The following is a 25,297-nucleotide window of genomic DNA, read 5'->3' on the forward strand; positions in this document are numbered from 1 at the left end:
AATATAATAAAATAATACCATATATATATATATACATCTATATACATATACATCTATATATCTATATATACATATATATATACATATATATATACATATATATACATGTATATATAGTATATATATATATGTAATATAATACTATGTATATATATATATGTATATATATATATATCTATGTATATATTATATATATATATATATGTATATATATGTATATATATGTATATATATGTATATGTATATATATGTATATTATATGTATATGTATATATATATGTATATATATATGTATATATATATATGTATATGTATATGTATATGTATATATATATTGTGTATATATATGTATATGTATATATATATATGTATTGTATATATATATGTATATATATATGTATATGTATATGTATATTGTATTATAATGTATATCTATGTATTGTATTATATATGTATCTATATGTATATGTATATGTATATGTATATATATTATATAGTATATATATATATGTATATATATATATATATATATATGTATATATATATCTGTATATTATATATTAATATATATATGTATTATATATATGTATATTGTATATATATATATTATATATATATGTATATATATATGTATATTATATGTATTTATATATATATATGTATATATGTTATATATGTATATATGTGTATATATGTGTATATATGTATATATGTGTATATATGTATATATATGTATATATGTATATATGTGTATATATGTATATATATATATATGTATATGTGTATATATATATATGTGTATATATATATATGTATATATATATGTATGTATATGTGTATATATATATGTATGTATATATGTGTATATATATATGTATGTATATATGTTATATATATATGTATGTATATATGTGTATTATATATTTGTATGTATATATGTGTATATATATATGTATGTATATATGTGTATATATATATGTATGTATATATGTGTATATATATATGTATGTGTATATGTGTATATATGTATGTATGTGTATATATGTATATATGTATATGTGTGTGTGTGTATATATATATATATATATATATATATATGTGTATATATGAAGAAGGGGCCTGAGTTGCCTCGAAAGCTTGCATATTGTAATCTTTCTAGTTAGCCAATAAAAGGTGTCATTTTGCTTGGCTTTTCTCTACATTCATAATGGCTAACACGGTACAACACCCTAGTACTACTGTCAAATAATGCAAAGAGTTCATGACACGTGTTTCTCCCTCATTTGGGCTCATCAGGTGTACACACTCTACTGCTCCCCTCTCGGGGATCGAACCTAGAGTAATCCATAATTGAACTCTGGTGATGAATCTCAGTAAATCTAGTTGAACCTTGGCTGGAACAGAGACGCAAAGGACCCATCCATGTAGCCAGATGTGAGGCTTCTGCATGGACTTCATTAATACTGTATAAAGTGTGAGGATTGGTTGCGATGCCAGTGAAGAGACAAGAATAAGTGGGACTTTTTTAAGATGTTACTATACCTTATCAGTGAAAAAACACATTTTGTTATTGTTATAATTACTTAAGAGTCTTTTACATTGACAGTCTATAACTGTACTAATATACAGTAACACTCTCAGATCTGCTTTATCCAATTCAGGATATCAGGCAGGATCCAACCCATGGCAGGGTTCTATTTCTTCACTTATTTACATACCCACACTTAAACAGGGGCTACACTTAGAATTGTCTTTAGACCTAACACATGTCTTTGGAAGGAAAACCTTGGGGTAGGATATTGAAATTAATTTAATATAAAATAAACAGTTTGCATAAAAGCAAGACAATATTTAAAAATACAAGCATTTCTCTGAATTAAAATTTTCTAAGATTTTTTTAATAATGCCACTACGGATATTTATTTCTAAAATCTGAAAAACTTTGCATGTATGAAATCAGACAGTAATTTTTACTATCAGTTTTGGAGATATCAATTGAAATTCCATTTAAAGCATGTTTAGTGTGTAAACCCTCATAAGAGGTTATGCAGAAATGGACTGTTTGGACTCATTCTGACAACCTGTGTGTTGCCTCAAATTATAACAGCATGAAAGTGCTAAAACTTGTATAAGGTGTTTGTAACAGGAAGTAGGGGCTTCACTGGATATGGCATGATTTAAATTTGCAGACTCCTTGTAAGGATGTAGAGCTCTTCCGGCACTACTAAAGGCCTGATTAAATCTTACTTTTTTTTCTATTTTAAATCTTTGTCTTGTTAAAATTTATTAACATGAAAGTACAAATGTTCAAATTGTAGTTGTGACTTGTTTTTTTTTTTTTACTGGTTCTTTAAAGCACACTTTTATAACTTAGTTCTATTGACAAAGAAAAAAAACACTAAAAAGTATTGATAGTTGTTTTTACTGAATGTTCAAGTAAAGCTATAATTAACATGAAATGGATGTTATTATAAAGGTAATTTAATAATTTGTTTAGCAAGTCTGTTTTATAGTATACATAAGAATTATTTGAGTAATTTACTTTAAAGCAAGTAAATAATCTGGGTAAAAATATTTTCTTGTATGTGATTTTTCTCCATAATATGGCAGCATTATGTCATTATTTTGTTTATTTTTTAAGACTGAAGAATGCAAATTTAAAGAAGAATTATCTGCTTCAACTAAGGAAAAAGATATTGCGTTGCAAGAACTTAATAATCTTAAGATTAAGCTGCAGCAAAATGAGTAAGAACTATTAATATATAACAGTTGATTAAAAGATAGTTGTTAGTTTCACCTACTAATATTTCTGCCAAGGAAATGGTGGAGACATAATAGGTAAATAACCCTGGTACAAAACAAAACCTCAGTCTTCATAACTGGTAAAAGTAACATTTGCTGATAATATATGCATAGAAAAATGAAGAGAATATTCAATTTGTCTGTCAATACGTGTAAGAATTATTTTCTTTAAAATACACACAATGTTGCAAATGCTACAACTTCTTTCTTTCAGTCTGAGCTGCGTCTATGTGACCAGATGGTGATGCTATGGTGTAAGCCCTATATCTAGAAAAATACCAGTGTAGTTCAGATAGTGGTCAGGAGGGTTTCAGTCAAACAGCGTAACAAAATACAAGGGAGAGTAATGAAAAGAAGTATGCAAAAAACACCGTTGTGTTTTCCAATATTCTTTTAGGGCTGTCTACCAATATTTAATATTTCTTTTTCTTGGCCTTCATGTTCCTTCTCACCAGAGAAATTCTGGTCTTTTCTTCTCTTTCAACTCCAAATTTGTCTGAAGGAGGAAATGATTACTTCTTTCACAGTTCCCAATGGTCTCTTAGGGGCCCTTAACTCTTGCAGCAGGAAAAGTCTGCTGCACACTAGTAGCCTGGAGAATCATTGCTCCTATAGAGTACAACCCCAATCAAAATTATATTGGCATAACTTTCTTGCTGGGTAAGGATATCAGTCAGGATATGTACTGTCTTGCACTTTCCTCCATCCACCTGCTCCCTCTTACAACTGTTACCGCTATATACTCATACATTATTCTCTTTGTTTAAGGGAGATGCCTTTATTAAAGTTATGTAATTAGTACACACTATCCAACATTTTCTTTGTATCACAGCATATTTTTAAATTGATAAAATGCTTTTTGATTTGATTGCAAGAGCGCTGTTAACTTGCCTACCAGTTATTTTAATCTAATGAAACGAGAACATTGCAGCAGCATTTGTTTTCAGTTTCCAGAACAGAAAACCACATTTACTGTCCAAAACATTTTTTTTAACACTTCCAATGTTCAGTTTTAAACTATTTTTATCTGCTTCTGCGTTCTCTGTTTAGGCATATGTACATCCCATATTACTTTACAGTGACAAGATGGAAAATAAAAAGTACAAGAGGGGTTTACATTCAGATTTTTTTTGTCAAACACTGCACAAATACAGCACAACTGGATTGCCAGACCTTGTGATTTATGAGGTGTAAATTCAAAGTGGAGGTGGAAGCCTTCCATATTTACAGACAAAGTTTGATAGCATCCCAACAGTAGAGACAAGATTCCAGAAGAAGTGGGCATTTGCTTTATATGAAACCACATGTTGTGGTTGTATTCTTATTTGGAGTACATAAAATATTTTCACATGAACTTTATTTTCTAAATGAATAACAGTGTTTTAAGCCTTCAGATAGATAGATAGATACTTTATTAATCCCAAGGGGAAATTCACATACTCCAGCAGCAGCATACTGATAAAAAACAATATTAAATTAAAGAGTGATAAAAATGCATGTATAACAGACAATAACACATAATACAAATAACGTTTACCCTCCCCCCTGGTGGAATTGAAGAGACGCATCTCCTCAGTCTGTCAGTGGAGCAGGACAGTGACAGCAGTCTGTCGCTGAAGCTGCTCCTCTGTCTAGAGATAATACTTTTCAGTGGTTGTGGTGGATTCTCCATGATTGACAGGAGCCTGCTCAGCGCCCGTCGCTCTGCCACGATGTCAAACTGTCCAGCTCCGTGCGTACAATAGAGCCTGCCTTCCTCACCAGTTTGTCCAGGCGTGAGGCGTCCCTCTTCTTTATGCTGCCTCCTCAGCACACCACCGTATAGAAGAGGGCGCTCGCCACAACCGTCTGATAGACAATCTGCACAGTCACCTCTGATGATCACGGAGTCCGTGAGGGGCCTGGGCCTACTAAAATCCACCACCAGCTCCTTGGTTTTGCTGGTGTTCAGTTGTCGGTGGTTTGAGTCGCACCATTCATATGATTTGTAATAATTATTATTTTATATGTTACAGCTAGTTTTTACCTCCATATTTTTCCTTCTGTGTAATGGAATTGTTTTTAGTAATTATTCAGGAAAATAATCAGTCATGTATAATTTATTTAGCAGGAACAAAATGTAACTGTAATAGTGCTGTAATGAAAAAACTTGAAAATTAATTAAGTTGCATGTTTGTATATTTGCAATATTTGTGAACCTGATGATATTTTATTTTGGTTTAGGCAACAGCTCAAAGATGTTACAGCAAGCTATAATAAGCTTATGCTTGACAAAGATAGTCTGCAACAGTTGTTAACAAATTCATGTTCTGAGGTTCAGAAACTAGAGAGTGAACTTCAAGTAAGTGACTTTGGGTACAGATATTAATATTGTTATAAATGCTATGCACTTAGTCATGTAGACTTTTTTCCTCATTTCTCTTCTGAATTAAATATTTGATCTAAATTTTTTTTGATAAAGGTTCTCTCATCACCATTACGACAAATTCTACATACTCAAGTACTGTTCCTACTGTATGTCTTCCATAATTACTCTCACTTCATGTCCATCTTTAATTTCCCTCCTGTCCTTCTTTGAACACATTTGAATCTTTGAGTCATTTACCACAATGACAACTTTCCAGTTGAAAACTTGCAGTTTTCACCATCAGTATATATCAGGCAGAAAAATGCATCTTTTGTAGTTTGTTTTGAACACCTTTGATTAAAACCTTCACCATGACACTATCAACCAACTTCAAACAAGTTGAAGCCTCACCTTTATCTCCTCCCCACTTCCTGTTCACATCTGACTTATTTTTGTCACATTCCTTATTCCACTTCAGAGCCTTCAACCTTGGGCCTTACTGCACTTCCTCTTACATCTCATTATATCTGTGATAAAACAGCCAAGTTGGAACCAAATTTTTCCCTGGGGTCAAGTAAAGTTCTATCTGTCTATCTACACACTTTATGCTGCAGGCACAACTTTTTGTTAACAAGCATTCATTCCCCTTAACACAGCAGTCAAACTCTTTAATTTCTTCTTTCTTGAATGAGGTATAATTCATACTTTGCTATCACAGTTGTATTTGCCACTTTAACATCTTTGGCATTCCTTGTTTTAAACTCCTATGAATTTCCTCATACCCATCATAACGATGATCATGGGTTTATACAGGTCCATTCAGTTCTTCGTCCAGTATGATCACTTTTTTATATGACCCTCAAAATGATATCAATGCTCAATAAAAAGCATCATTCTCCTCATGCTTCTACCAATCATTGATTGTTGTGACTCACATGATTTCCTACTTCTTGTACGCCTATGTTTGCTATTGTCAGGTAACATTAATTGCTCTGCTGTCACCTTAGGATTGTGGACTTTTCAGTTACTATTTTAGTCTTTTCTCTTTTGCTAATATGTGTTACTTAAATTTATGTTTTTCATCATTTTCTGCACCTGACCTTCTTGGATCCTGTTATTGCTGAAGCATGTTTTCTTTGTCAGTTTCTCTATGACCTCCAGCTGTCTGTCTCATTATTTTTAAATCCACATAATACTAATGTTGCTATGTTCTTGTGCTAATGTTCTTGTTCTTGTTTTCTAGTATATGCTAAGTGTAATTTGTCATACTGTGACTGAAGATTTTAGCTATTGGACTCAAAGTAAACATTCTTACACCTCTTTTGTTTCATCTGGTTTCCTGAATGTAATATACAATATATCTCTATTTCTATGTCTTTGCCACTTCAACAAATTTTACTATCTTGAATTAAATATTAGAAGTTGAAATCTTTACAGTCTAATCAGCGTTCCAATGTTGTATGACCTGTATGCTAAACTGTATGGTGACTATGTCTCCTAAGTTTACTATTTGTCATAAGGAGGGAATGCTGTGTTTTTTAACATTTATTTTGGGTTATTAATCAAGCATTTTTAAATGACAGATGCACATCCTAATACAATCTCATTTTACCAGTTTATCTATTTAAGGAATTAGGATCTTTACAAAACAATGCAAAATTAGTGTTAGGTTTTTGAAGTGTAAAATGGTATTTTGTAAAGAAATAAAGACGATTATTTGAATTTTTGTTTGATAAATTGTCATCTGTAGGTAAGAATAAACTTTGAAATTATAGCAAGGACTAAAATTGAGGAGCTTGAAAAGCAAGTCAACTTATTAAGGTAAATGTGTTTTATAAAACACTGCATTTTTTAAGTTTGTGGAGTACATAAAAACAACTGCCATTCATATTTCAGTTGAATTATTGCTGCTTTTCATTTGACTGCCCGAAGTACAGAAGGTGGATATATAGAAATATTTAATCACCACTCCCAGCCTCAAACCTTGTATTTCTGTTTCGCTGAGATGTTTCACTTTGGATGCAATTTTTTTTGGAACCTGATTAAGTCATATTTGTGCCCTGTCCTTTTAGGGTAGGCAACGATGTCTAGTCTTATGTAGAAATACACATGTTTGTAAAATGAGTTAATGAATGATGTTTAATTAACTCTTCCAAAAATACACAAAAAACTGAATAGGTAGTTACAGCCATACACTTGATCTGGTACAGATCATTTAAAACTTTCTGGCACTGTTAATGAAAAAACATCACATGATGAAGAGATTGGTTGTAAGGGGTAATTGCTGGTTTATCCATCTTTAACTTTGCAAGGCTGGTGTAAATTTACAAATGTACTTAATTGTGATTCCCAAGAAAAGTTTTATCAGCATTGCATACATTGTATGATATATGTAAAAAGAATAAAGTAGATAGTTATTTACAATAAATAATTTTTTTTTGAGATCCAATTAGTAATGGTCTACAACATACCATAATAACTGAAACTTTTCATATTAAATAATGCAAGTGAAAATATGATTTGTTTCCAGTGATGTGCATGCAATCTGAGTATAAAGAGTATGCAAAGACAAAATTTATAAAGATGGAAAAACATGTCTACCGTATGTATTCACGTATTAGTCAGGTCTTGAAACCCGAAAAATCTATCATAAAATCAGACCCCGACTTATGCGCCCGTTCAAAAATGCAACACTTAATTTTATTTTTATACACATCTTCTTCCCGCCTCCACTCTCGCGTCCGTTTCTCAGATGCATCAAATTTTGTTGCAGCAGCGCAGTTACCAATTTCTTTCGCTACTTCAACGATGTTCAGTTTAAAACCAGTTCATGTTTTCTTCTGATCAAACACTTCATCGTAGATAAGGGATGCTCTTCCGATAAAGGTGTATGAGGGTGTGAGATACAAAAAACACAAATCGGTGCAAACGTTGCTTCAGAATAGTGTGGGTATTACCGAGTTGTTACGTAAGCACAATAAAGAGAAGTTAAGAGCACGTGCTGATACAACGCATTGCCATACCCACATAGAAAAATAAAAGTGTGCTCCATGGTTACTCTCGCAGGTGGGCGTTAGCATATCGTAATTTCTTGTACCAATAGCGTGAGTTTTCTGCATTCAACTTAAACGACTGACATTATAAAATACCAGAAATTATACTGTAAAATGAAGTCCCGACTTATCCATGGGAGAACTTATCCATCGAGTATATACGGTAGTTACTTTTATTGTGTGCTAGACAAATTACCTGTTGAAGACAACTAATAGCGGTTGTAAGCATGCACTGATAGCATGTTGCCACACCCACCAAACCACCTGGATTAGGACGGGTGACATACACCTCAGCACCACAATGGAACAGTGTGAGTTTTTTTTTTACAGTGGTTGGAGTGACTATCCTGCCACCAACCCCCAAGTTTTCCCTGTAAGTTGGAGGACCTGCTTCCAGGGTTAAATGCAGATTAACGTCATTTCCAGGACAGAGCAATTGCAGGTTAAGGGCCTTGCTCAAAGGCCCAATGTAGAGTCACTTCTGGTGTTTACTGGATTCAAAATGGCAACCTTCTGATTGCCAGTGCAGATCACTAGCCTCGGAGCCACCGCTTCACCACACAGCTAATAGAATAATTTAAAAGTATTTGCCCTATATATGCTTTCAGTACCTTTTTCCTCTGTATCTGCCTGTGTTTGAACATCTCTTCACTGGCATTCTCTTTCTCGAGCAAGTTCCCATAAAGCCTGATTCTCAGACTTTGTCATTATTTTTGAGGTTCCTTTCTCACCTCATGTCCAGTTTTATACTTTTATATCTTAGAAGACGACTCTCTTGGCGTGCTGCTTTACTCCTCCTCATGCATCTCACTCTTCCTCTTTTCTCACCTCACCAAAGCCAAACTGACTAATCAAACTGCCCTGAGAAACTAGACACATAGACGTAAGTATTTTATTATATAGCAGATATTCAAATATATTTTACATACAGCATATATAATTCACAATAGATTGTTTCATATTTTTTCCCACTTAGCTATCAGAGAATCTCTGTATGCTTCTGACAAAATTATGTATCTGTAAAAAGAATTAAAGATGATATTCTAAATGTTTTATTCTCCTCACCTTGTGTTTTTGTACAGCTGTGCTACTTTTCATCACCATAGTATATTACTATTGATTGCATAACATTCCTGTACTTTCTCCACTATTTTGGTATTTATTACTTCAATGTAAATTGGGTAAACAATGTGTTATCAAATTAAGGTTATATTCTACATCTACCATGTTCAAGGTCAAGAATACAGTTAAAGTAGATTTTAGCATGGTGTCTGTACTGGTGTTTGTGTTTTGCCAATTTTGTACTTCTGTTATTTCTGCTACACCTAATAACACTAGTCTGCACCAAACTCCTCCCATGAAAAAAAATTCTGTGTACCAAATCCTTCTGAAATTTGATTTTCTGTACAGGGCGGCACGGTGGCGCAGTGGGTAGTGCTGCTGCCTCGCAGTTGGTAGATCTGGGGACCTGGGTTCGCTTCCCAGGTCCTCCCTGCGTGGAGTTTGCATGTTCTCCCCGTGTCTGCGTGGGATTCCTCCGGGCGCTCCGGTTTCCTCCCACAGTCCAAAGACATGCAGGTTAGGTGGATTGGCGATTCTAAATTGGCCCTAGTGTGTGGGTGCGTTTGTGTGTGTCCTGTGGTGGGTTGGCACCCTGCCCGGGATTGGTTCCTGCCTTGTGCCCTGTGTTGGCTGGGATTGGCTCCAGCAGACCCCCGTGACCCTGTATTTGGATTCAGCGGGTTGGAAAATGGATGGATGGATTTTCTGTATAACAAATTGTTTCCACAAGATATTAGATTCAATGGAAAACACCATTTTGAAAAATAGCTTTTTTTAAAAAAAAAAAATTCTATGTTTAATTTATGACAAAAGTACTTTTCTGGCTCAAAATATTATTTGAAGTATATATTAAGGTGAGAAACAGCAGTCTTCCTTGTTCTTATTGTTAGTTGAGGTAGAAACATCAATTTGCTTTCATTGAGTTGACTAGGTTAAAGGCACGCACATGATAGAAAGAATACACTGTCTTCCTTTATTGAGAAAAAAAATCTTACAAAGGGAAAAACTAAAAGGAAATAGTTGAGGAGCTTCTATCTCCCTACCTAGCACTTGGATACAATATGTCTTTAAAACTCCATGTAATATACTCTTGGATTTTTCCCTGAGAATATGGGAGCAGTCTTTAATGAGATTCCATTAGGACATAACTCAAATGGAGAGACATTATTCTGGAAACTGGAGTGGGTCTATGTTAGCAGACATCTGTTGGTCATTCCAACATTAAATACCTTCAGATGGTTTTAATGGGAAAAAAATACTTTTTGTAAGTATTTTATATTTAAACCAGTTATATATTTAATGAATATTTTTTTAACTCTAATATACTACTTTTTTGTAGGAGTATTTTTCATTTTAAATCTTCTTTCAACCCCTGAAAATTATAGGATCCAGCTATGGATAGGATTCAAATCTATGAAGAACACCTAACATTTTGACAGAAGTGATAATAATTTCTTTTTACAGACCAGTTTATTTTAGGGTATATTCAACCAAAGACACAAAGTATAATGCAAGACTTGATGCTGAAATTGATTTAAGATTAAAACTCTTGTCAGTTTTTACACACTTTTTGCAGTCTTCTTCTACCAATTTCACTATTATACAGTATATACTGTTAGAAAATAGTATTTATAGCAAGCCTCCTGCTTTACTTAAATTGTAATCTTTCTCCCTTGTAAGTTACGCAGATACCAGTTTGTTATCAACAATCACAATGCACAGATTTTTAATAAGTACACACTGCAATGGGTGTAGTATAAAATACATGCCTCATTTGAAGTTTGCCTTACTTATTTGTACCTCAAAATCCAAGGGAATCTAATATCTGGCCTTTTCCCCAGGCAGTTAAATTCTGAAGTATAACTAAAGTAATGTGGACATACAGGCTAACTTGTAACCTGAGTTTACTTTCAAAAGAGCTTTGTAAAAACTGATCGTTTTGCTTGAAAAATGTAATTGTAATTGGAGATCTAGGTTCAGCTTTGTTATTTGCATTGACAATAACAACCTGATTAACCTGATTTGGGTGTTGGACTTTCTTTGAGACCATCACTTTGAGCACAGGTGCCCCAGAAGGGTATGTGCTCAGCCTGTTGCTCTTTACCCTGCTGACTCACAACTGTATACCAATCTACAGTTCCAGTCACATTGTCAAGTTTGCGGACAATACAACCGTGGTCAGCCTTATCACCAATAATGACAAAGCCAACTACAGGAACGAGGTGAGCCAACTGGTCCAGTGGTGTAAAGACAACAATCTCTTCCTGAACGTGGGAAAAGACCAAAGAGATTGTGGTCGATTTCAGGAGATTTCATTCACATCACTAACCACTGACCATCAACGGTGCAGCTGTGGAAAGGGTGAGTAGCACCAAGTTCTTGGATAGATAACACCACATCAATGGCCAAGCAAGCCCATTCCCGCCTCTACTTTCTACGCAAACTGAGGAGAGCATAAGTTCCACCCAACCCCCCCCCATCATGTGCTCTTTCTACCAGGACAGAATCGAGAGCATCCTCGCCAGCTGCATCTCTGTGTGGTATGGAAGCTGCACTGCCTCCTGTAGGAAGTCCCTGCAACGCATACTGGATGCAGCCAATAAGATCATTGGTGCCCCACTGCCCTCCCTCAAGGACATTTTCCACACCCATAGAGCCATCAGCATTGCTGGTGACTCCTCCAACCCCTTTCACTTCCTGTTTACCCTCCTCCCCTCAGGGAAAAGGTACCGGAGCCTCCGGGCCTTCTCCACAAGACTGTTGAACAGCTTCATCCACAAAGCTGTCAAGATGCTGAACTCTGTCCACTACCTCCCCCCCCCTGCCTATTCCCCCCCAACCCCTGAAACACCCCCCCCCCCCCCCCCCCCCCGCCCGCCCCTGGACCGTAACAAGAGTCACTATCTACCAAGTACCCTACCTCAGCTGGTATTATATAAAGACTCAATATTACATCTGCTGCTGTTTGTCTTTTTGTACATCTCATAAGCTACTCTATAATGCACCTTCTCATTTTTTACTGTAATTGGCTTTTGCAGTAATGACTGTTGCACATTGTACACAGGTCTACTTACAAGTTCTAATGTTATTTATCTTATATGTTATACTTTTATACTTTTTATATTTTATTGTACTGCGAAGATGAGAGAGAAACAGTATTTCGATTCTCCTGTATGTTCTGCACATATAGTGAATTGACAATAAAAGGCTATTTGATTTGACTAAAGCATTTACATTGATTAACTGCACTTTGATCCTTACTCTTAAATTTGTAATACTTGTTACATAAAGTGGCTACTTTTTGGTACACCTACCTAAAAGTCAGCATGTAGCCCCTTTATCCACACAAATAGCCTAAATGTGTTGGAGAAGGACTCAACATGATGTTGAAAGTGCAACATCTGGACGCTGACCTGTGTGCCCATAGTTGTTGCAAATAAACTGGAGGTAGATTCCCTCAGTGTACCACTGAAAAGTGATTGAGTTTTAACATACTTTCAGGTCTTGCCTGGCTTTGTGGCATTATGGGCACAATGTTACTATGAAGAGATGCACCTGATTGGGAGCAATTTTCATATATCCTATGCCATTTAAATAGTGGCTTTGTTGACATCTAGGAATGCAGTGTGTGACATGCAAGCATGCCCCCATAACATTTTACTACCACCACCAGTCTACATTTATGACATCCCAAAAATGAACCCATGAGCAAATGCTTGCATGATGCTTGATAAGAAGTGCATGTTTACCTAATAAAGTGTCCAGTCCATATAAACATTGAATAATCACACATAGTTTACATAGTAATTTCTATCATTTTGTAATATTTAGAGAAGAACAAGGATGTCTGAAGGTTAACATAGAACAGCTGAGTTTAGAAGCAGAAAATAAACTGGAACTGGAGTTAAATGTATGTACTTTTTGGCTCATATTATTTCAGTGAAAGTTCTACAAGGTATACTAAAACATGTTTCTTTTTTAGGTTTCATATCATGTAATATGTTATTGCTTGGTGATCTTTGTCTGTGTGCACTTGAAATAAATAGTTACACTTTGCATTACTTGTATGGTAACTGTCACTGAATCTTACCTCTGATTCTTTCAGTTAAATGATGGCGTCCTTATACTTATAAAAAATGTTTGATAAGAAGCAATTTATTGTTTGTTTATCTTGTACTTTCAGAATGAAATGTACCTCTTTACATTGTCTGATTATTTTGAGTGAAAGGCACTGTATTCTAAGGTGCTGGTATAGGTTTGGCAGAAAACCAAGGCTGAGAAGGTAAAGTTGGGGAAGATATTGAAAGAAATTTGGCAGGAAGAAAAACAGATGTGAAGAGAGTTTCATAGATACCTTATGCGTAAATGATTAAGTGTTTTTCTTTCTCTTGAATTTTAATAAGGCTGTATAAAATGGACTAAACAAATTTTAAGCTAGAAAGGGTAAACGTTAATGTAGTTTTCTGATGGAATAGAGTGACTTCTATAAGAGAAAAGTTGTTGACATGAAGAGGTGTTTTTATTCTCAGTGGCGTGTAATAATATTACTGTGGGTAATAGCTGAAAGAAGTGGTTATCTCAGATGTTTTTGATCTTAGATATTAGTGCTTGCTTATATTTTGTCCTGATTTGTAGGGTATGTAAGCTTGTTATAGTATGTACTTTCAAACTCGTATTCCTCTTTCCTAGATGAACAAGTTCTTTTATGTTGTGTTTTCACATGAAACAGAGTAGTGGAACAAGTTAGGATTCTTTTTCATCATTGCCTATAACACTGTACCAGTACCTTTTAAAAGATATTCACATTGAAAAAAAATATATATTTTTTTTTTGTTTGTTTTTTAAGAAGTGAAGTGAGACATTTGTGAACCTGGGATGTGGATTTTTAGGGTACTAGGTGACTGGGTACTTTTATAGTAGTATGCAAAACAAAGTTTACAAGAGTAAGAAAGGCACTGTGTTGTACTTGCTCATTATGTGTATATGTGTGTGTGTGTGTGTGTGTATATATATATATATATATATATATTTTTTTTTTTTTGTTTGTTTTTTTTTTTGTTTTCTGCATTCTGTGAATGCAGTTGAGGCAGACACAGCACTTTGTCACTATAGTCCATATTAGTACTTACATTCTTACTACACTATATTGATACCCTTTCAGAACAGCAACTTGCAGAATGATCTTTCTAAAATGGAAAAACAGTTGAAAACACTTGAAACCAAGGTAAGATGAAAAATTAAAGAAAGGTGTTTTACATAAATAGATTTTTATGAGACTCTTGGTGCTATTTGCAGAATGTTGATGTTTGTTGTCATGTGCCTTTTGCACATGCTATAAGTGCACCGGTTAATGCTGCTGCCTCACAGATCCAGCATCCTACGTCCAGTCATTGTCTGTTTGAAGTTTGCATGTTCTTCTTTGTCTCGTGTTTTTATGCATGTAGTTTGTTTTACATGCTTGTTAGGTTAATTAGCTTTATCAAAGTCATCTCTTAAGTGTGTGAGAGTGATCCCTGTGATAGCCTTGGCCCCAGTAGTGTTGGGATAAGCTTCATCCTCCTGTGGTCCTAATTTAAATATCATGTTAAAATAGTATGACACAGTGTTGTGATGAACCACAGGGGATGCACAAACCAGTATGTTTCTTCGTGCCGGTCCCAAGCCCGGATAAAACCCAGGAGGGTTACGTCAGGAAGGGCATCCGGTGTAAAATTTTGCCAAATCAATATGTGAACAACAATACATATTTCCATACCGGATCAGTCGAGCCCCAGGTTAACAACGACCGCTAACAGTACTGTTAGCCAACAGGGTGCTGGTGGAAATTGGGCTACTTTTGGCCAAAGAAGGAGAAGAAGAGGGGGGAGACGTGTCCGGAGGCAGTAGTATGACTGGTAAGGGGAGAGAGTTAGCAGATATGATGGAGAGAAGGAAGGCTGATATATTGTGCATGCGAGAGACTAAATGGAAGGGGAGTAAGGCCAGGTGGATCAGAGGTGGATTGAAATTGTTCTATCATGTTGTGAATGGGAGGAGAAATGGGGTAGGGATTATTCTGAAGGAACAGTATGTCAAGAGTGTTTTGGAGGTGAAAACAGTGTCAGGCAGAGTAATGATTATGAAGCTGGAAATTGGAGGTGTGATGATGAATGTTGTTAGTGCATATGCACCGCAAGTTGGGTGTGCAGTGAGTGAGAAAGAAGATTTTTGGAGTGAGTTGGATGAAGTGATGGAATAGTGTACCCAAGGGACAGAAAGTGGTGATTGGAGCGGATTTCAATGGGCATAGTGGTGAAGGGAACAGTGGAGATGAGGAGGTGATGGGTAGGTATGGTGTCAAGGAGAGGAATGAAGAAATATAAATAAATAAAAATAAAGACTATGTTCTGATTTTCCTTAGCATAACACACTGAAGAAACAGTTTGAGAATAAATGCAAATCATATGAAGAACTTCAGCAAGAGGTATCAGTTATTTCATTATTTAATGTAAATAATGATGTATGAATTTTTATTGTATATGATTTTGTTAGTAATAATGAATATGCAGTATATTACAGTGCATTACCATACTTGGAAACATTACTAATACAAATTTAACTGGCATGGCAATAGTATTATGGAACATCATCCTGTGATGGTGTAGGTCCACTTCTTGCTCCCTCTTCACTTTTGGGAGCCTCTTGAACCCGACACAGTCAGTACCATAACCAAGATGACTGTGGCAGATGAGAACACCAAGCAAGGGGACAGTAAAAAGTGCTTTTATTAAAACAAATCAAAGTGTACTAAAAAATACTAATAAATAAAATAAATAATCCATAAAAAGTGTTCATGAGGAAGTTAAAATCAATAAATAGATAAATCAGTTTAAAACAAGGTTAAAACAGGAGCAGGAAACTTGCCATGTTTTACATGGTGTTTAAAATCTGCAAGCTCTGGTGCATTCCTTTTAAACAGACGCCTCTCTGGCTTGTCCTATTTGGACCTTGCAACCCGGAGAGACATCAACTAGCAAATGCGATCACCTGATTGCAGCTCGGACTGATAATAAGGCAATCAGACTTCCCGCATGTGCTAGAAAAGTAATGTACAGACAGCTGACAGCTTCGCACCAACCCGAAAACGGGGGGTCTTCACAGCAGATCGCTTGCACCTGCTCCCCTCCCCAGCACAAGCACGTTTATCATTTATTTATTAAAAATGGCCACTCTTTTTTTTGAGCCGAGGACCCACTATACCACACTTCCATATACTAAAGTTTGATAGGTAACTGCTTATCCATTAATAAGAAGTAGACTCATTTGCAAGTTTGAAAGGTGTGGAAACTTGAAAATGGTTTATAATTTTATGGACTTGTCACTGTTCATTTAATTTTGGCATCGTCAAGTTTAAAAAAATATATATATATTTGACAAAAACACATATAAAAAATTGCAAATAGCTACCATTATTTCATTGGATGGCTAAAATTGAGATTGCTTGACTGCATGTGAGCACAGATGGATGCATAAAAAGAATGAGGGTCATTCCCTTTGTTGTTAGGAAGAATAGTTAGTATCTAGATAGAAAGGAAAACTGAAATTTTTTAAATATTTCTATTCTAAAATGAGTAATTCTGGTTAAATGAAGTTGATGATAACCATTTCACAATATTTGCGACAACGAAATTAAAAAATATATATTCTTAAACCATAGTTTTTATTTAGTGCTGTATTGTACAAAATGAACACTTTATAAACTAAGGATATTCGCATTTTTGCAAGGAGAAATCTGATCAAATTGTATAAGAAAATTAGAAATGAACTGAAGCTTGTGATTTAAACAGACAGGAGTAAAAGAATGTAAGAAATGCCTTTAACTAAAAAACAGCTCCTGCAAAGTTTCTTCAGAAATGAATTGTTTTCAGAAACCTGGCTTTACTATAGCTATAATGTCTAGCAGCAATCAAGACAAAGGCAGTATCTCATGACCAGTTTATTTCAAAGTGTGCTGCACCAATGATCTAATAAGGCAAAAATGAGAATGGGACCTTGTATTTAAAATGTATCATGTATCATATCAGTTGTTAACAAGATGCTGTTCATCAGTTTGTGTAAACCATGGTGTAATGCAGCTACATTTTTTACAATCCACATCTGTCTTAACTAATATTATGTAAAATATCAAAGTCAAAGTGAACTTTATTGTCATCTCAACCAATATACCTACCTTAAGAACAATATCATCCAGCATCAGTCTTGTATGTTTTAGTAAGCCCTACATTCAAATCTTATTAGAAAACAATTCTTTACTTACCTGTCAGACCATTTTTTTACTCCATATTCTGTAAACAGCATTACCCAGAGTAACACCTGAGTAATCAGCGTGACACCTCAAACTAAGCTTTCTCATCATCTTATCTTAACCACCAGGAAGCACCCTAACCGACGCTCCTTAAGTCAATGATAAAGACTTTTTTTTTTTTTTTGACAAAGAAAAGTAAATCAAATTTTCTCTACCGTTTTTATAAATAAATAATAAACATGCTTGTGCTGGGGAGGGGAGCAGAATGCTCCAATTTTTTTTTTCCTGAAAAATGAATTAGAGCTATTGTAAAGTAAATAAACAGGCCCTCTGTTAAGATTGATTTTTTAGTATCTATGAGGGACTACTTCATATAATAGGGTCACAGATTAAATACTGTAGATCTCTGAACTGTTAGGTCATGGGTCTTTGATCTGATATGAAACATCTTAAGAATAATTAAAGAACTGTTTATGTGATTAAAGGATTTATTTCTGTATTGTTCATTATAATGTAATTTTAAAAAGCAACAAAATCTTAAAGAAAATATTTTTCCTTTGGTTTAAACTATCTGTTAATTTTTAAAATAGTACAATTTAGTATTGTTTGGGGTAATGGACCATCTGGTATTGACAAAATAAGATTTGAATAATGGTCCAATCCACAAATACTGTTTATATACTGTATATCCTTAATAATGGCGGCGCGCTAGGGCGCAGCGGCTACTCCGGAATCAAAAAAAAAGGTGCATTTTAGCTGTTTTTAACTATTTATTTTGTTCACACAGTCAATAAATCATGTGTGTGAAAGACACACACAAAGACTCTCATACAACCGCGTCACACTTCTGGAAATCAATTCAAGATTTAACACCAACAAGTTACCTGAAGACACTCTATCAAAAGAGCTCCGTGAGCTAGGCCTGCACCGTGAACCCGCCCCCGAATCACCTACAGGTATCATCCCAGCAAGGAGACGCCGCAAGCGGTGTGAGCGTACCCGGAAGCGCGGTAAACGAGGAGGTGTCCGAGCTAAGCTAAAAGCTAATCCAACCAGACCGGCTGTTCCGTCCATCATTCTGGCAAATGTTCGTTCATTGGACAACAAACTGGACCATATCCGACTTCTAAGAGCAAAACGTCGCGAAGTAAGAGACTGCTGTGTTTTTATCTTCACGGAAACCTGGCTGAATGATAATATCTCCGACCCGGCTATACAGCTAACAGGGCTACATGCTATCCGTGCGGATAGAGACGCCAACAGATCCGGAAAAACACGCGGCGGCCTGTGTGTATACATCAACACAGAATGGTGTGGAAACACAGGTATGATCACGAAGCACTGCTCATCGCTGGTGGAATTTGTGGCAGTTAAGTGCAGACCTTATTATTTGCCGCGAGAATTCAGTATTATTGTCATTGTGGCAGTGTATATTCCTCCCAATGCAAATGCTAAGGAGGCGCTATGTGAGCTGTATGAGGCCATCGGTGACCTGCAATCTCGCCACCCTGAGGGATTTTTTATTATCGCTGGAGACGATCAAGCGAATTTAAAGACTGTTCTGCCTAAACTTCACCAGCATGTTAAATTTCCGACAAGAGGAGACAATATATTGGACTTGGTATACACTAACATCAAGTCTGCATATAGAGCAACTCCCCACCCTCACATTGGACTGTCTGATCACATTACAGTAATGCTTACTCCGGCATATATGCCATTGCTGAAGAGAACAAAGCTGGTAATAAAGCAGATCAGAACATGGCCAGATGGAGCTACTGAAGCCCTGCAGGATTGTTTTGAGAGCACAGAATGGAGTGTCTTTAGAGAAGCGGCGACCATTGATCATCACATTGACATTAATGAGTATGCCGAAGCAGTGACAGGATACATTGACAAATGCATTGGAGATGTCACCGTCATCAAATCTGTCTCAACACGCGCTAACCAGAAGCCATGGTTCACAGCAGAAGTTCACGAGCTGCTGAAAACAAGGGATGCTGCCTACAAAGCCAACGACGAAGTGGCACTCAGAGCAGCTAGAACCAACCTGTCCCGAGGCATTAAGTTAGCAAAGCGGGAGTACTCAAAGAAAATTAGTGATCACTTCGCTTGCTCAAGAGATTCTCGTCGAATGTGGCAGGGCATCCAAACCATCACGGATTATAAGGCCCCACCGCATATGTGTGTTAACGACACCTCTCTTCCAGACGCTCTTAACACCTTCTATGCCAGGTTTGAGACACAGAACAATAAACCAGCATGAAAGACCATCCCCTCGTCAGACAATCAAGTTTTGTCCCTGTCTGCAGCTAGTGTGAGAAGGACTCTCACCAGGGTCAACCCACACAAAGCTGCTGGACCAGATAACATACCTGGACGTGTGCTCAGAGCTTGTGCTGACTAGCTGAATGTTGTCCTAGTGGACATCTTCAACATCTCCCTCAGCCAAGCTGTTGTGCCACAATATTTTAAAAACACCACCATCAGACCTGTCCCAAAGACAGCTACAGCCTCAGAACTCAATGACTACCGCCCAGTGGCACTCACTCCAATCATTATGAAGTGCTTTGAGCGGTTAGTTTTGAGTCACATAAAGAATCAGCTGCCCCCCGAAACTGGACCCTCTACAGTTTGCATATCAATCAAATCGATCAACTGACGATGCAATTTCAATGGTATTCCACCTGATCCTGTCACATCTGGATCACTGCAATGCACATGTAAGAATGCTGTTCATTGATTTCAGCTCAGCATTCAATACTATCATTCCCAGGCAGCTGATCAGTAAGCTGGATCTGCTCGGACTCAACACCTCCACCTGCAACTGGATTCTGGACTTTCTCACTGAAAGACCTCAAACAGTACAGATTGGGAATAAAAGATCTAACACCATCACACTGAGCACAGGTGCCCCCCAGGGTTGTGTGTTGAGCCCGCTACTCTTCACGCTGTTGACCCATGATTGCACCTCCAACTCTGACACAAACCACATTATCAAGTTCGCCGATGACACTACAGTAGTGGGACTCATTGAGAACGACGATGATGCGGCGTACACTTTGGTGTAAAGACAATAATCTGTCTCTTAATGTTGAAAAGACAAAAGAGTTGATTGTTGACTTCAGGAAGACAAAGGTTGTCCATCTCCCACTCAACATTGATGGCGTCACAGTAGAGAGAGTGAAGAGCACCAAGTTCCTAGGTGTTCATATCACAGAGGACCTGTCCTGGACCAAAAACACCAACTATCTTACAAAAAGAGCCCAGCAGCGTCTTTACTTCTTGCGACGACTGAAGAAGGTGCCCCTCGCTAAACCCATACTTACCACCTTCTACAGAGGCACCATAGAGAGCGTCCTGACCAGCTGTATTACAGTCTGGTATGGAAACTGCCATGCCTCCGACCGCAAAGCCCTTCAGAGGATTGTGCGGACTGCTGAGTGCATCATTGGCAGCTCTCTACCCAGTCTGCAGGAGATCTACACCTCACGCTGCCTTCATAAAGCCACTAGCATCATGGCTGACCCCCACCACCCCTCCCACCAACTGTTTACTCCTCTTCTATCTGGAAGATGACTCTGCAGCATCAGGAGCAGGTCTGCGAGATTGTGCAATAGTTTCTTTCCCCAAGCAGTCCGGCTCCTGAACACCATGCTGCCCTCCTCCACACTGGACTCTTTACTCCACACACTCTCTGGATTACATAATACTACTTAATACTGTATATGTTGTTTAGTTTTTTATATATATATATATATATATATATATATATCTTGTGTACTGCACCTTTTGACTCTGGAGGACGATATTTCGTCCCACTGTGTACTGTAAGTATATTGTTAGGATGACAATAAAGCTCTACTACTACTACTACTACTACTACTACTACTAATTTAATTTGAATTATGATTATAACTGTTTCCTTCATATATTGATATTGTATACCCTTAAAAATGAATAAAATCTAACATCTATAGCTTCATTTTAATTCCAAAAATGCTGGCTTTTTACATATAGTGTGGTAATTTGTAAATTCAGTAAAAGTTGGCATTTTATTATAACTGTATGTACAGTATTCATTTAAGTAGCCAAGCTGACAATGCATGATAAAATATTGTTGTACAATATTTCTAAGGTTTTCAGTTTGTGTTTCTGATGAAATTTTAGAGGTCATGTGTAAATACAACAGAACAGTACAGTAGCAAGTCAAGTATAACCTTCCCTCCTTGTAACAGTATATCTTTTTGAGATGAACATGTTCTTTTGACATTGCAAATTATGTAATGCATGCTGTATACTGTATTTTGTTTACATTTTGTATGGTCTTTGGTGAAGATCAAGGATTTAAAAATGGAACAAAAAAAGAAAGCAAAAGAGCATGCTGAAGCTATCAAAAATCTAAGCAGGGATTATGAATCTAAGCAAACAATTGAAGCAGATTTTTCAAAAGAGGTAGTCTAATATGTTTTTTTAATGAAATATGCATTGATGCTTATAATAAATTATATTCTGTAAACCAATATTAGTAACCTGTTTTTGTTTCTCATTAGTAAAGCATTTTTACCCCTTCATTCTTTCTGTTTCAATGAAACGAATCCTACTAAAAACAATAAAAGCATACTTTACTTTCTTATTTTAGGTAATGTAAAGTAAAGCACTTTTAGTCTTAAACACTGCACTGTATCAGCCATGGTACCAGGTACCCTTGCTATTTGAATGATTTTGTGTATGCTTTGTGTCCAAATACTATAAATACATTTAAGACTTTTTAAAATGGTTAATTGTAAAATAAATTATTAATAGTTAAACCATATAATTTTAAAGACAACAAAATATAGCTTTTGACTAATAATAAGAATTTACTTAGGTAAATTTGAAACCAAAAGAGGACTTAATTTTCTTAGATACAGAAACTTCAAGCTTCATTAGAAGAAGCAGTTAAAAATGAGAAAGATGCAGAAGCAAAATGTCAGATGAAAATAGCAGAAATGGTTGCGTTAATGGAAAAGCACAAGGTAATATTACAAAAGTCAGTTTTATCATTATCAGTACAAAGTGTACCATTCATTATTAACCATACTATTTATAAAATAATTTAGATCCAGTATGATAAAATGCTAGAAGAAAAAGATGTTGAATTGAATCAGTGGAGGAAGAAAGAGCTAGAATTCAGCAAAAATCAAAAATTACTGGTAAACTATTTCAAACTATTACTCCTAATCTGCAGAGTGTTTTATATAATTCTTCTTATTATAATTATTTCTATCAGTGAATAATATGCAACATAAAAAAAATCTTTTTCAGGAACAAGAGCTTTCAGAAGTCAGAATTGAGTTGCTGTCCCTAAAACTACAGCACAGTACACCAACTAAAGAGAAGGTTTATAAATTTATTTATGTATATGTAATATATATGTTTTTTTTTTTAAAGTTGTTTAACAGTTTAATGTACTTTTTGCTCTTCGTGAAAAAAATTGTTTAACTTGCGGCAATTATTGAAAACTACGATGAATTCAATTGCTTTACAGTATGTTTCCCATATATTTTTATTTTTATCGCTTTCTTGGCTTAGGAGGAAACTGAGCAGAATATAAAAGAAGTTAAACAGAGTCATGGTTCTTTCAACAAACAGCCTAATAAAAAGGTATAGTAAATAAAAGTAAAGCAATGCAATGTAACCCTATTTCAGAATTTAATCTGAGATCATTACAGTTATGCTTAGGTGATGGAAAACAAAGTATTCAATTAGAATATAAATTTAAATTAATGGAGCCTGATACAGGGGTATGTTTACAGTTCATTTTGTAAATTTATACGTGTATATCAGCTAATGAAAATGCACCTTGTTTGTTTCTATAGTTTTTGATATTTATTCTTAGTATTTCCACCACAGTTATCAAAATGGAAAAGTACTGGTGTCTGTAGTTTGGCAAGAAATTAAAAATATTGCGTATGTGATTTTTAAAAAATATACTTTTTTAATATAGATATTTTGCAATTTCACTCCTGTGTCTTAAAGGATCTCTGGGATATATTGAGAAGTAAATCTATTTATACAAACACCTATAATTTAAATATTGCTTGTCATTTAATTATAATTTGGATATAAATTCAAAAGTTATGATTATTTTATATTAATAAAGCCTGTATGTTGAACTTCAGTTTTACCTCCATTTATAAATATAGGATGTCATGTTCTTTCTCTGCTATGTTATAGACAAGTAGAAATGCTTTTAGATTCCCAGCATTTGCCATATGTCCAGCATTTCATATCTATTAATACTAGAAACCTGGGAATGTGGATCTTCAGGGACATTTTGAATAAAATATTTGCAAATGTGTGTAACTGACTAGCTTACATTTTACTTTGCTTGCTTATATATTAGGTGAAAATTCGTTATACCTTTGTTATGAAATCTTAAAAATATATGCATACCAGACATCTGTAGGAGAGCACTGTGAATGTTTCGTTAATGTATGGATGGAATTATAGTTTGGGCTTTATGTTGCTTAAAGGACAAGTTCTGTATTTTTCAAGTTATTTCTTCACAATCATGGTATATATTACTTTGACAGATAAAGCTGAGTTCTAAAGTGAAGCATTTTTTATGAAATTTTAAAATACCTTTTCCAAAGGTAAATGAAAAAGACTTAAACTTACAAAATTCATCCAATCTGAAGCATTAAAGGTTTAGATTTTAGAAAGCCTTCTGCGTTTATGAGGCAACCTTGTGATAGTGAAAGTAAACTAGAAATAATTAATTTATTATAGACTCTTAGAAACAGTTTTATGAGGTTAGAATATATTCACTATCATGCTTACAGCCTCAATTGTGCATGGAGTCATGACAACCCAAAAGTCTCCAGAGCCAAGCTATATTCTGCTTATAATTCTACTTTTGCTTATGCAGCATCTGTGTTCTACCATGGCTTGTAGCAAAAGACAGCATTTCACTCAAACAGTATAATAGCTAATGGGTGCTGCTAATCTGGTTCCAGTGTGTGTGTTTGGCCTGTAATGGAGTGAGGCCCTGTCCAAGGATTGTTCCTGCCTTGTCTTATGTTTGCTGGGAAAGGCTCAAATGCCCAAGGTGAAAAGGTTAGGAAGATGTATGACTATTATCATTATTATGCCTATAACAGAGAAAAATATATGAATAGTTTAATCATTTTCCTAGCATTTTCCTGTGTTAATGTAAGGTTAGCGTTTAAGCATATCACTTTCCACTTGTTCTTATCCAAGGTATCTTCAGGAAGATTGACTTTGCGCATATCATCCTTCAACCGATTGAGCCTGCATTTGGTTCACACGTATTTGCTATCCCTGAGCCTTGAGGTCCAAGGCTGTTTTTGCAAATGATTGCTCGTTGTTGCGAATCAAGGGGTAATACAGTCAGAGGTGCACAAGTTCATTCGAATAGAGTAATGGATAATGGAATAGAGTAATGGAAGGATAGCAATTAATAATAATAAGGGTTACAGGGTGGCACACTGCTTTCTCACAGTGAAGAAGACTGATTTGTGAGTACAGTGATCCCTCGCTATATCGCGCTTCGCCTTTCGCGGCTTCACTCCATCGCGGATTTTATATGTAAGCATATTTAAATATATATCGCGGATTTTTTGCTGGTTCGCGGATTTCTGCGGACAATGGGTCTTTTAATTTCTGGTACATGCTTCTTCAGTTGGTTTGCCCAGTTGATTTCATACAAGGGACGCTATTGGCAGATGGCTGAGAAGCTACCCA

General features: G+C 35.6%; 2 protein-coding genes across 3 annotated transcripts in view; both read left to right on the forward strand.

The window, feature by feature from the left end:
- The window catches only part of slc25a55a (solute carrier family 25 member 55a), a 640,168-nt gene that overhangs the window by 258,541 nt on the left and 356,330 nt on the right, over window positions 1-25,297 (forward strand). The window lies entirely within an intron of this gene.
- sycp1 (synaptonemal complex protein 1) overlaps window positions 1-25,297 on the forward strand; it is an 85,132-nt gene that overhangs the window by 51,133 nt on the left and 8,702 nt on the right. The window contains exons 18-28 of the mRNA XM_051924314.1: window positions 2,642-2,745; window positions 5,026-5,143; window positions 6,900-6,970; window positions 13,096-13,174; window positions 14,426-14,488; window positions 15,665-15,727; window positions 21,887-22,003; window positions 22,456-22,566; window positions 22,651-22,743; window positions 22,856-22,930; window positions 23,123-23,194. Coding sequence (XP_051780274.1) covers window positions 2,642-2,745; window positions 5,026-5,143; window positions 6,900-6,970; window positions 13,096-13,174; window positions 14,426-14,488; window positions 15,665-15,727; window positions 21,887-22,003; window positions 22,456-22,566; window positions 22,651-22,743; window positions 22,856-22,930; window positions 23,123-23,194 — 966 coding nt within the window. The remainder of the gene's footprint in view (window positions 1-2,641; window positions 2,746-5,025; window positions 5,144-6,899; window positions 6,971-13,095; window positions 13,175-14,425; window positions 14,489-15,664; window positions 15,728-21,886; window positions 22,004-22,455; window positions 22,567-22,650; window positions 22,744-22,855; window positions 22,931-23,122; window positions 23,195-25,297) is intronic.

Source organism: Erpetoichthys calabaricus, chromosome 3 (genome assembly GCF_900747795.2).
Source record: "Erpetoichthys calabaricus chromosome 3, fErpCal1.3, whole genome shotgun sequence".
Taxonomy (NCBI): Eukaryota; Metazoa; Chordata; class Cladistia; order Polypteriformes; family Polypteridae; genus Erpetoichthys; species Erpetoichthys calabaricus.